The 13,570-nt window shown below is 54.8% G+C and overlaps 1 protein-coding gene across 1 annotated transcript in view; it reads right to left on the reverse strand.

Moving 5' to 3' along the window:
• Positions 1-13,570, reverse strand: part of LOC121273792 (leishmanolysin-like peptidase 2) — a 33,425-nt gene that overhangs the window by 19,233 nt on the left and 622 nt on the right. Inside the window, exon 2 of the mRNA XM_041180957.1 lies at positions 11,861-11,930. Coding sequence (XP_041036891.1) covers positions 11,861-11,930 — 70 coding nt within the window. The remainder of the gene's footprint in view (positions 1-11,860; positions 11,931-13,570) is intronic.

Below are 13,570 nucleotides of genomic sequence, written 5' to 3' on the forward strand. Positions count from 1 at the left end.
AACCCCTTCCCATTCAGTCCCACCGTACACAATCCCAATGGACCCAAACCCCTTCCCCTTCACTCCCACTGTACACAATCCCAATGGACCCAAACCCCTTCCCGTTCACTCCCACCGTACACAATTCCAATGGACCCAAACCCCTTCCCCTTCACTCCCACCATACACAATCCCAATGGACCCAAACCTTTCCCGTTAACTCCCACTGTACAAAATCCCAATGGACCCAAACCCCTTCCCCTTCACTCCCACTGTACACAATCCCAATCCCAAACCCCTTCCCCTTCACTCCCACCGTACACAATCCCAATCCCAAACCCCTTCCCCTTCACTCCCACCGTACACAATCCCAATGGACCCAAACCCCTTCCCCTTCACTCCCACTGTACACAATCCCAATGGACCCAAACCCCTTCCCATTCAATCCTACCGTACACAATCCCAATGGACCCAAACCCCTTCCCCTTCACTCCCACTGTACACAATCCCAATGGACCCCAACCCATTCCCCTTCACTCCCACCGTACACAATCCCAATGGACCCCAACCCCTTCCCCTTCACTCCCACCGTACACAATCCCAATGGACCCAAACCCCTTCCCATTCACTCCTACCGTACACAATCCCAATGGACCCAAACCCCTTCCCATTCACTCCCACTGTACACAATCCCAATGGACCCAAACCCCTTCCCCTTCACTCCCACCGTACGCAATCCCAATGGACCCCAACCCCTTCCCCTTCACTCCCACCGTACACAATCCCAATGGACCCCAACCCCTTCCCCTTCACTCCCACCGTACACAATCCCAATGGACCCCAACCCCTTCCCCTTCACTCCCACTGTACACAATCCCAATAGACCCAAACCCCTTCCCATTCACTCCCACCATACACAATCCCAATGGACCCCAACCCCTTCACGCCCACCGTACACAATCCCCATGGACCCAAACCCCTTCCCATTCGCTCCCACTGTACACAATCCCAATCCCCTTCCCCTTCACTCCCACCGTACACAATCCCAATGGACCCAAACCCCTTCCCCTTCACTCCCACCATACACAATCCCAATGGACCCAAACCTTTCCCGTTCACTCCCACTGTACAAAATCCCAATGGACCCAAACCCCTTCCCCTTCACTCCCACTGTACACAATCCCAATCCCAAACCCCTTCCCCTTCACTCCCACCGTACACAATCCCAATCCCAAACCCCTTCCCCTTCACTCCCACCGTACACAATCCCAATGGACCCAAACCCCTTCCCCTTCACTCCCACTGTACACAATCCCAATGGACCCAAACCCCTTCCCATTCACTCCTACCGTACACAATCCCAATGGACCCAAACCCCTTCCCCTTCACTCCCACCGTACACAATCCCAATGGACCCCAACCCCTTCCCCTTCACTCCCACCGTACACAATCCCAATGGACCCCAACCCCTTCCCCTTCACTCCCACCGTACACAATCCCAATGGACCCCAACCCCTTCCCCTTCACTCCCACTGTACACAATCCCAATAGACCCAAACCCCTTCCCATTCACTCCCACCATACACAATCCCAATGGACCCCAACCCCTTCCCCTTCACTCCCACCGTACACAATCCCCATGGACCCAAACCCCTTCCCGTTCGCTCCCACTGTACACAATTCCAATCCCAAACCCCTTCCCATTCACTCCTACCGTACACAATCCCAATGGACCCAAACCCCTTCCCCTTCACTCCCACCGTACACAATCCCAATGGACCCAAACCACTTCCCCTTCGCTCCCACTGTACACAATCCCAATGGACCCAAATCCTTTCCCGTTCACTCCCACCGTACACAATCCCAATGGACCCAAACCCCTTCCCCTTCACTCCCACTGTACACAATCCCAATCCCAAACCCCTTCCCCTTCACTCCCACCGTACACAATCCCAATGGACCCAAACCCCTTCCCATTCACTCCCACCATACACAATCCCAATGGACCCAAACCCCTTCCCATTCACTCCCACCGTACACAATCCCAATGGACGCAAACCCCTTCCCCTTCACTCCCACCGTACACAATCCCAATGGACCCAAACCCCTTCCCCTTCACTCCCACCGTACACAATCCCAATGGACCCAAACCCCTTCCCCTTCACTCCCACTGTACACAATCCCAATCCCAAACCCCTTCCCCCTCACTCCCACCGTACACAATCCCAATGGACCCAAACCCCTTCCCCTTCACTCCCACCGTACACAATCCCAATGGACCCAAATCCTTTCCCGTTCACTCCCACCGTACGCAATCCCAATGGACCCAAACCCCTTCCCGTTCACTCCCACCGTACACAATCCCAATGGACCCAAACCCCTTCCCCTTCACTCCTACCATACACAATCCCAATGGACCCAAATCCTTTCCCGTTCACTCCCAGTGTACACAATCCCAATGGACCCAAACCCCTTCCCCTTCACTCCCAGTGTACACAATCCCAATCCCAAATCCCTTCCCCTTCACTCCCACCGTACACAATCCCAATGGACCCAAACCCCTTCCCGTTCACTCCCACCGTACACAATCCCAATGGACCCAAACCCCTTCCCACTCACTCCCACTGTACACAATCCCAATGGACCCAAATCCTTTCCCGTTCACTCCCACCGTACACAATCCCAATGGACCCAAATCCTTTCCCGTTCACTCCCACCGTACACAATCCCAATGGACCCAAATCCCTTCCCCTTCACTCCCACCGTACACAATCCCAATGGACCCAAATCCTTTCCCGTTCATTCCCAGTGTACACAATCCCAATGGACCCAAACCCCTTCCCCTTCACTCCCACTGTACACAATCCCAATCCCAAACCCTTCCCCTTCACTCCCACCGTACACAATCCCAATGGACCCAAACCCCTTCCCGTTCACTCCCACCGTACACAATCCCAATGGACCCAAACCCCTTCCCCTTCACTCCCACTGTACACAATCCCAATGGACCCAAACCCCTTCCCCTTCACTCCCACTGTACAAAATCCCAATGGACCCAAACCCCTTCCCCTTCACTCCCACTGTACACAATCCCAATCCCAAACCCCTTCCCCTTCACTCCCACCGTACACAATCCCAATCCCAAACCCCTTCCCCTTCACTCCCACCGTACACAATCCCAATGGACCCCAACCCCTTCCCCTTCACTCCCACCGTACACAATCCCAATGGACCCCAACCCCTTCCCCTTCACTCCCACTGTACACAATCCCAATAGACCCAAACCCCTTCCCATTCACTCCCACCATACACAATCCCAATGGACCCCAACCCCTTCCCCTTCACTCCCACCGTACACAATCCCCATGGACCCAAACCCCTTCCCGTTCGCTCCCACTGTACACAATCCCAATGGACCCAAACCCCTTCCCCTTCACTCCCACTGTACACAATCCCAATGGACCCAAACCCCTTCCCCTTCACTCCCACTGTACACAATCCAAATCCCAAACCCCTTCCCCTTCACTCCCACTGTACACAATCCCAATCCCAAACCCCTTCCCATTCACTCCTACCGTACACAATCCCAATGGACCCAAACCCCTTCCCCTTCACTCCCACCGTACACAATCCCAATGGACCCAAACCCCTTCCCCTTCGCTCCCACTGTACACAATCCCAATGGACCCAAATCCTTTCCCGTTCACTCCCACCGTACACAATCCCAATGGACCCAAACCCCTTCCCCTTCACTCCCACCATGCACAATCCCAATGGACCCAAACCCCTTCCCCTTCACTCCCACCATACAAAATCCCAATCCCAAACCCCTTCCCCTTCACTCCCACCGTACACAATCCCAATGGACCCAAACCCCTTCCCGTTCACTCCCACCATACACAATCCCAATGGACCCAAACCCCTTCCCATTCACTCCCACCGTACACAATCCCAATGCACGCAAACCCCTTCCCCTTCACTCCCACCGTACACAATCCCAATGGACCCAAACCCCTTCCCCTTCACTCCCACCGTACACAATCCCAATGGACCCAAACCCCTTCCCCTTCACTCCCACTGTACACAATCCCAATCCCAAACCCCTTCCCCCTCACTCCCACCGTACACAATCCCAATGGACCCAAACCCCTTCCCCTTCACTCCCACCGTACACAATCCCAATGGACCCAAATCCTTTCCCGTTCACTCCCACCGTACGCAATCCCAATGGACCCAAACCCCTTCCCGTTCACTCCCACCGTACACAATCCCAATGGACCCAAACCCCTTCCCCTTCACTCCTACCATACACAATCCCAATGGACCCAAATCCTTTCCCGTTCACTCCCAGTGTACACAATCCCAATGGACCCAAACCCCTTCCCCTTCACTCCCACAGTACACAATCCCAATCCCAAATCCCTTCCCCTTCACTCCCACCGTACACAATCCCAATGGACCCAAACCCCTTCCCGTTCACTCCCACCGTACACAATCCCAATGGACCCAAACCCCTTCCCACTCACTCCCACTGTACACAATCCCAATGGACCCAAATCCTTTCCCGTTCACTCCCACCGTACACAATCCCTATGGACCCAAATCCTTTCCCGTTCACTCCCACCGTACACAATCCCAATGGACCCAAATCCCTTCCCCTTCACTCCCACCGTACACAATCCCAATGGACCCAAACCCCTTCCCATTCACTCCTACCGTACACAATCCCAATGGACCCAAACCCCTTCCCCTTCACTCCCACCGTACACAATCCCAATGGACCCCAACCCCTTCCCCTTCACTCCCACCGTACACAATCCCAATGGACCCCAACCCCTTCCCCTTCACTCCCACCGTACACAATCCCAATGGACCCCAACCCCTTCCCCTTCACTCCCACTGTACACAATCCCAATGGACCCAAACCCCTTCCCCTTCACTCCTACCATACACAATCCCAATGGACCCAAATCCTTTCCCGTTCACTCCCACCGTACACAATCCCAATGGACCCAAATCCCTTCCCCTTCACTCCCACCGTACACAATCCCAATGGACCCAAATCCTTTCCCGTTCATTCCCAGTGTACACAATCCCAATGGACCCAAACCCCTTCCCCTTCACTCCCACTGTACACAATCCCAATCCCAAACCCTTCCCCTTCACTCCCACCGTACACAATCCCAATGGACCCAAACCCCTTCCCGTTCACTCCCACCGTACACAATCCCAATGGACCCAAACCCCTTCCCCTTCACTCCTACCATACACAATCCCAATGGACCCAAACCCCTTCCCCTTCACTCCCACCATACACAATCCCAATCCCAAACCCCTTCCCCTTCACTCCCACCGTACACAATCCCAATGGAACCAAACCCCTTCCCGTTCACTCCCACTGTACAAAATCCCAATGGACCCAAACCCCTTCCCCTTCACTCCCACTGTACACAATCCCAATCCCAAACCCCTTCCCCTTCACTCCCACCGTACACAATCCCAATCCCAAACCCCTTCCCCTTCACTCCCACCGTACACAATCCCAATGGACCCAAACCCCTTCCCCTTCACTCCCACTGTACACAATCCCAATGGACCCAAACCCCTTCCCATTCACTCCTACCGTACACAATCCCAATGGACCCAAACCCCTTCCCCTTCACTCCCACCGTACACAATCCCAATGGACCCCAACCCCTTCCCCTTCACTCCCACCGTACACAATCCCAATGGACCCCAACCCCTTCCCCTTCACTCCCACCGTACACAATCCCAATGGACCCCAACCCCTTCCCCTTCACTCCCACTGTACACAATCCCAATAGACCCAAACCCCTTCCCATTCACTCCCACCATACACAATCCCAATGGACCCCAACCCCTTCCCCTTCACTCCCACCGTACACAATCCCCATGGACCCAAACCCCTTCCCGTTCGCTCCCACTGTACACAATCCCAATCCCGTTCCCCTTCACTCCCACCGTACACAATCCCAATGGACCCAAATCCTTTCCTGTTCACTCCCACCGTACACAATCCCAATGGACCCAAACCCCTTCCCCTTCACTCCCACTGTACACAATCCCAATGGACCCAAACCCCTTCCCCTTCACTCCCACTGTACACAATCCCAATCCCAAACCCCTTCCCCTTCACTCCCACTGTACACAATCCCAATCCCAAACCCCTTCCCATTCACTCCTACCGTACACAATCCCAATGGACCCAAAACCCTTCCCCTTCACTCCCACCGTACACAATCCCAATGGACCCAAACCCCTTCCCCTTCGCTCCCACTGTACACAATCCCAATGGACCCAAATCCTTTCCCGTTCACTCCCACCGTACACAATCCCAATGGACCCAAACCCCTTCCCCTTCACTCCCACCATGCACAATCCCAATGGACCCAAACCCCTTCCCCTTCACTCCCACCATACAAAATCCCAATCCCAAACCCCTTCCCCTTCACTCCCACCGTACACAATCCCAATGGACCCAAATCCTTTCCTGTTCACTCCCACCGTACACAATCCCAATGGACCCAAACCCCTTCCCCTTCACTCCCACTGTACACAATCCCAATGGACCCAAACCCCTTCCCCTTCACTCCCACTGTACACAATCCCAATCCCAAACCCCTTCCCCTTCACTCCCACTGTACACAATCCCAATCCCAAACCCCTTCCCATTCACTCCTACCGTACACAATCCCAATGGACCCAAACCCCTTTCCCTTCACTCCCACCGTACACAATCCCAATGGACCCAAACCCCTTCCCCTTCGCTCCCACTGTACACAATCCCAATGGACCCAAATCCTTTCCCGTTCACTCCCACCGTACACAATCCCAATGGACCCAAACCCCTTCCCCTTCACTCCCACCATGCACAATCCCAATGGACCCAAACCCCTTCCCCTTCACTCCCACCATACAAAATCCCAATCCCAAACCCCTTCCCCTTCACTCCCACTGTACACAATCCCAATGGACCCAAACCCCTTCCCGTTCACTCCCACCTTACACAATCCCAATGGACCCAAACCCCTTCCCATTCACTCCCACCGTACACAATCCCAATGCACGCAAACCCCTTCCCCTTCACTCCCACCGTACACAATCCCAATGGACCCAAACCCCTTCCCCTTCACTCCCACCGTACACAATCCCAATGGACCCAAACCCCTTCCCCTTCACTCCCACTGTACACAATCCCAATCCCAAACCCCTTCCCCCTCACTCCCACCGTACACAATCCCAATGGACCCAAACCCCTTCCCCTTCACTCCCACCGTACACAATCCCAATGGACCCAAATCCTTTCCCGTTCACTCCCACCGTACGCAATCCCAATGGACCCAAACCCCTTCCCGTTCACTCCCACCGTACACAATCCCAATGGACCCAAACCCCTTCCCCTTCACTCCTACCATACACAATCCCAATGGACCCAAATCCTTTCCCGTTCACTCCCACAGTACACAATCCCAATGGACCAAAAACCCTTCCCCTTCACTCCCACTGTACACAATCCCAATCCCAAATCCCTTCCCCTTCACTCCCACCGTACACAATCCCAATGGACCCAAACCCCTTCCCGTTCACTCCCACCGTACACAATCCCAATGGACCCAAACCCCTTCCCACTCACTCCCACTGTACACAATCCCAATGGACCCAAATCCTTTCCCGTTCACTCCCACCGTACACAATCCCTGTGGACCCAAATCCATTCCCGTTCACTCCCACCGTACACAATCCCAATGGACCCAAATCCCTTCCCCTTCACTCCCACCGTACACAATCCCAATGGACCCAAACCCCTTCCCATTCACTCCTACCGTACACAATCCCAATGGACCCAAACCCCTTCCCCTTCACTCCCACCGTACACAATCCAAATGGACCCCAACCCCTTCCCCTTCACTCCCACCGTACACAATCCCAATGGACCCCAACCCCTTCCCCTTCACTCCCACCGTACACAATCCCAATGGACCCCAACCCCTTCCCCTTCACTCCCACCGTACACAATCCCAATGGACCCAAACCCCTTCCCCTTCGCTCCCACTGTACACAATCCCAATGGACCCAAATCCTTTCCCGTTCACTCCCACCGTACACAATCCCAATGGACCCAAACCCCTTCCCCTTCACTCCCACCATGCCCAATCCCAATGGACCCAAACCCCTTCCCCTTCACTCCCACCATACACAATCCCAATCCCAAACCCCTTCCCCTTCACTCCCACCGTACACAATCCCAATGGACCCAAACCCCTTCCCGTTCACTCCCACCATACACAATCCCAATGGACCCAAACCCCTTCCCCTTCACTCCCACCGTACACAATCCCAATGGACCCAAACCCCTTCCCCTTCACTCCCACCGTACACAATCCCAATGGACCCAAACCCCTTCCCCTTCACTCCCACCGTACACAATCCCAATGGACCCAAACCCCTTCCCCTTCACTCCCACTGTACACAATCCCAATCCCAAACCCCTTCCCCCTCACTCCCACCGTACACAATCCCAATGGACCCAAACCCCTTCCCCTTCACTCCCACCGTACACAATCCCAATGGACCCAAATCCTTTCCCGTTCACTCCCACCGTACGCAATCCCAATGGACCCAAACCCCTTCCCGTTCACTCCCACTGTACACAATCCCAATGGACCCAAACCCCTTCCCGCCCACTCCCACTGTACACAATCCCAATGGACCCAAACCCCTTCCCCTTCACTCCTACCATACACAATCCCAATGGACCCAAACCCCTTCCCCTTCACTCCCACCGTACACAATCCCAATCCCAAACCCCTTCCCCTTCACTCCCACCGTACACAATCCCAATGGACCCAAACCCCTTCCCGTTCACTCCCACCGTACACAATCCCAATGGACCCAAACCCCTTCCCGTTCACTCCCACCGTACACAATCCCAATGGACCCAAACCCCTTCCCCTTCACTCCCACCATACACAATCCCAATGGACCCAAACCCCTTCCCCTTCACTCCCACCGTACACAATCCCAATGGACCCAAACCCCTTCCCCTTCACTCCCACCGTACACAATCCCAATGGACCCAAACCCCTTCCCCTTCACTCCCACCGTACACAATCCCAATGGACCCAAACCCCTTCCCCTTCACTCCCACTGTACACAATCCCAATCCCAAACCCCTTCCCCCTCACTCCCACCGTACACAATCCCAATGGACCCAAACCCCTTCCCCTTCACTCCCACCGTACACAATCCCAATGGACCCAAATCCTTTCCCGTTCACTCCCACCGTACGCAATCCCAATGGACCCAAACCCCTTCCCGTTCACTCCCACTGTACACAATCCCAATGGACCCAAACCCCTTCCCGCCCACTCCCACTGTACACAATCCCAATGGACCCAAACCCCTTCCCCTTCACTCCTACCATACACAATCCCAATGGACCCAAACCCCTTCCCCTTCACTCCCACCGTACACAATCCCAATCCCAAACCCCTTCCCCTTCACTCCCACCGTACACAATCCCAATGGAACCAAACCCCTTCCCGTTCACTCCCACCGTACACAATCCCAATGGACCCAAACCCCTTCCCGTTCACTCCCACCGTACACAATCCCAATGGACCCAAACCCCTTCCCCTTCACTCCCACCCTACACAATCCCAATGAACCCAAACCCCTTCCCGTTCACTCCCACCGTACACAATCCCAATGGATCCAAACCCCTTCCCGTTCACTCCCACCGTACACAATCCCAATGGACCCAAACCCCTTCCCGTTCACTCCCACTGTACACAATCCCAATGGACCCAAACCCCTTCCCCTTCACTCCCACCGTACACAATCCCAATGGACCCAAACCCCTTCCCCTTCACTCCCACTGTACACAATCCCAATCCCAAATCCCTTCCCCTTCACTCCCACCGTACACAATCCCAATGGACCCAAACCCCTTCCCGTTCACTCCCACCGTACACAATCCCAATGGACCCAAACCCCTTCCCGTTCACTCCCACCGTACACAATCCCAATGGACCCAAACCCCTTCCCGTTCACTCCCACCCTACATAATCCCAATGGACCCAAACCCCTTCCCGTTCACTCCCACCGTACACAATCCCAATGGACCCAAACCCCTTCCCGTTCACTCCCACCGTACACAATCCCAATGGATCCAAACCCCTTCCCGTTCACTCCCACTGTACACAATCCCAATGGACCGAAACCCCTTCCCCTTCAGTCCCACTGTACACAATCCCAATCCCAAATCCCTTCCCCTTCACTCCCACCGTACACAATCCCAATGGACCCAAACCCCTTCCCGTTCACTCCCACCGTACACAATCCCAATGGACCCAAACGCCTTCCCCTTCACTCCCACCGTACACAATCCCAATGGACCCAAACCCCTTCCCGTTCACTCCCACCGTACACAATCCCAATGGACCCAAACCCCTTCCCCTTCACTCCCACCCTACACAATCCCAATGGACCCAAACCCCTTCCCGTTCACTCCCACCGTACACAATCCCAATGGACCCAAACCCCTTCCCCTTCACTCCCACTGTACACAATCCCAATCCCAAATCCCTTCCCCTTCACTCCCACCGTACACAATCCCAATGGACCCAAACCCCTTCCCGTTCACTCCCACCGTACACAATCCCAATGGACCCAAATCCCTTCCCGTTCACTCCCACCGTACACAATCCCAATGGACCCAAACCCCTTCCCCTTCACTCCCACCCTACACAATCCCAATGGACCCAAACCCCTTCCCCTTCACTCCCACCGTACACAATCCCTATGGACCCAAACCCCTTCCCGTTCACTCCCACCGTACACAATCCCAATGGACCCAAACCCCTTCCCGTTCACTCCCACCGTACACAATCCCAATGGACCCAAACCCCTTCCCCTTCACTCCCACTGTACACAATCCCAATCCCAAATCCCTTCCCCTTCACTCCCACCGTACACAATCCCAATGGACCCAAACCCCTTCCCGTTCACTCCCACCGTACACAATCCCAATGGACCCAAACCCCTTCCCCTTCACTCCCACCGTACACAATCCCAATGGACCCAAACCCCTTCCCGTTCACTCCCACCGTACACAATCCCAATGGACCCAAACCCCTTCCCGTTCACTCTCACCGTACATAATCCCAATGGACCCAAACCCCTTCCCGTTCACTCCCACCGTACACAATCCCAATGGACCCAAACCCCTTCCCGTTCACTCCCACTGTACACAATCCCAATGGATCCAAACCCCTTCCCCTTCACTCCCACTGTACACAATCCCAATGGACCCAAACCCCTTCCCCTTCACTCCCACTGTACACAATCCCAATGGACCCAAACCCCTTCCCGTTCACTCCCACCGTACACAATCCCAATGGACCCAAACCCCTTCCCGTTCACTCCCACCGTACACAATCCCAATGGATCCAAATCCCTTCCCATTCACTCCCACTGTACACAATCCCAATGCATCCAAACCCCTTCCCCTTCACTCCCACCCTACACAATCCCAATGGATCCAAACCCCTTCCCGTTCACTCCCACTGTACACAATCCCAATGGACCCAAACCCCTTCCCGTTCACTCCCACCGTACACAATCCCAATGGACCCAAACCCCTTCCCCTTCACTCCCACCCTACACAATCCCAATGGACCCAAACCCCTTCCCGTTCACTCCCACCGTACACAATCCCAATGGATCCAAACCTCTTCCCGTTCACTCCCACTGTACACAATCCCAATGGACCCAAACCCCTTCCCCTTCACTCCCACCGTACACAATCCCAATGGACCCAAACCCCTTCCCTTTCACTCCCACCATTCTGTTTCCTTACCTTCCTGTGCAGAAATATTTCGAGGAATTGTCCTGACAGGCGCTGGTCAGTCCGAAGCCTCCTCCCTGTGCTAAGAGAATAAATGAGTAGAGACAGAAGCTGTGCAGCAAAGAGGAATCGGCGATGTTAACGGAGGCAGCGATTACATGACTAGATTCCAGCGAGGGGTGAGGAGCAGTATTCTCAGAGGTCCCACAGACCCATTGCCCACTAGAAGGGTATTAATGTGCTCCCTGAGTGAGCCAATGAATTCCCATCCAGTTATGAGTGAGCTGGTGCATATGATAAGGAGGATTTTCCACTTCTGGCACAGACCAGGGAATAAGTGTTGAAAGGAAGGAGAGAGAGAGAGAGAGTGAGCTAGGGGTACAAATTCTCAAATCACTGGAAGTATTGATGCAGGTTAATAAGACCAAAAAGAACAAGCGAGTTGCGATCGAAAAGCAAGGAGGTTGTATTAAACTCTTTTGTTAGACCACATTCGGAGCACCGTGCAGAGTTCCGGTCTCCATATCCCCCCTCGGTTAGACCACACTCGGAGCACCGTGCACAGTTCCAGTCTCCATATCCCTCGGTTAGACCGCACTCGGAGCACCGTACACAGTTCCGGTCTCCGTATCCCCCTCGGTTAGACCGCACTCGGAGCACCGTGCACAGTTCCGGCCTCCGTATCCCTCGGTTAGACCACACTCGGAGCACCGTGCACAGTTCCCATCTCCGTGTCCCCCTCAGTTAGACCCACACTCGGAGCACCGTGCACAGTTCCGGTCTCTGTATCCCCCTCGGTTAGACCCACACTCAGAGCACCGTGCACAGTTCCGGTCTCTGTATCCCCCTCGGTTAGACCCACACTCGGAGCACCGTGCACAGTTCCGGTCTCCGTATCCCCCTCGGTTAGACCCACACTCGGAGCACCATGCACAGTTCCGGTCTCCGTATCCCTCGGTTAGACCACACTCGGAGCACCGTGCACAGTTCCGGCCTCCTTATCCCTCGGTTAGACCACACTCGGAGCACCGTGCACAGTTCCGGTCTCCGTATCCCCCTGGGTTAGACCACACTCGGAGCACCGTGCACAGTTCCGGTCTCCGTATCCCCCTCGGTTAGACCACACTCTGAGCACCGTGCACAGTTCCGGTCTCCGTATCCCCCTGGGTTAGACCACACTCGGAGCACCGTGCACAGTTCCGGTCTCCGTATCCCCCTGGGTTAGACCACACTCTGAGCACCGTGCACAGTTCCGGTTTCCATATTATAAAAAGGACCTACTGTGACTGGACAGTGATCAGGAGCAGGGACCCTGGCTGATTTCCTCTATCTCTCTCTCTCTCTCTCTCTCTAACCCAGGGATCACTGGACAGTGATCAGGAGCAGGAACCCGGGCTGATTTCCCCTCTCTCTCTCTCTCTCTCTAACCCAGTGATCAGGAGCAGGAACCCTGGCTGATTTCCCCTCTCTCTCTCTCTCTCTAACCCAGGGATCACTGGACAGTGATCAGGAGCAGGAACCCTGGCTGATTTCCCCTCTCTCTCTCTAACCCAGGGATCACTGGACAGTGATCAGGAGCAGGAACCCTGGCTGATTTCCCCTCTCTCTCTCTAACCCAGGGATCACTGGACAGTGATCAGGAACAGGAACCCTGGCTGTTTTCCACTCTCTCTCTCTAACCCAGGGATCACTGGACAGTGATCAGGAGCAGGAACCCTGGCT

Source organism: Carcharodon carcharias (assembly GCF_017639515.1).
Source record: "Carcharodon carcharias isolate sCarCar2 chromosome 27 unlocalized genomic scaffold, sCarCar2.pri SUPER_27_unloc_10, whole genome shotgun sequence".
In the NCBI taxonomy this organism is placed as follows: Eukaryota; Metazoa; Chordata; class Chondrichthyes; order Lamniformes; family Lamnidae; genus Carcharodon; species Carcharodon carcharias.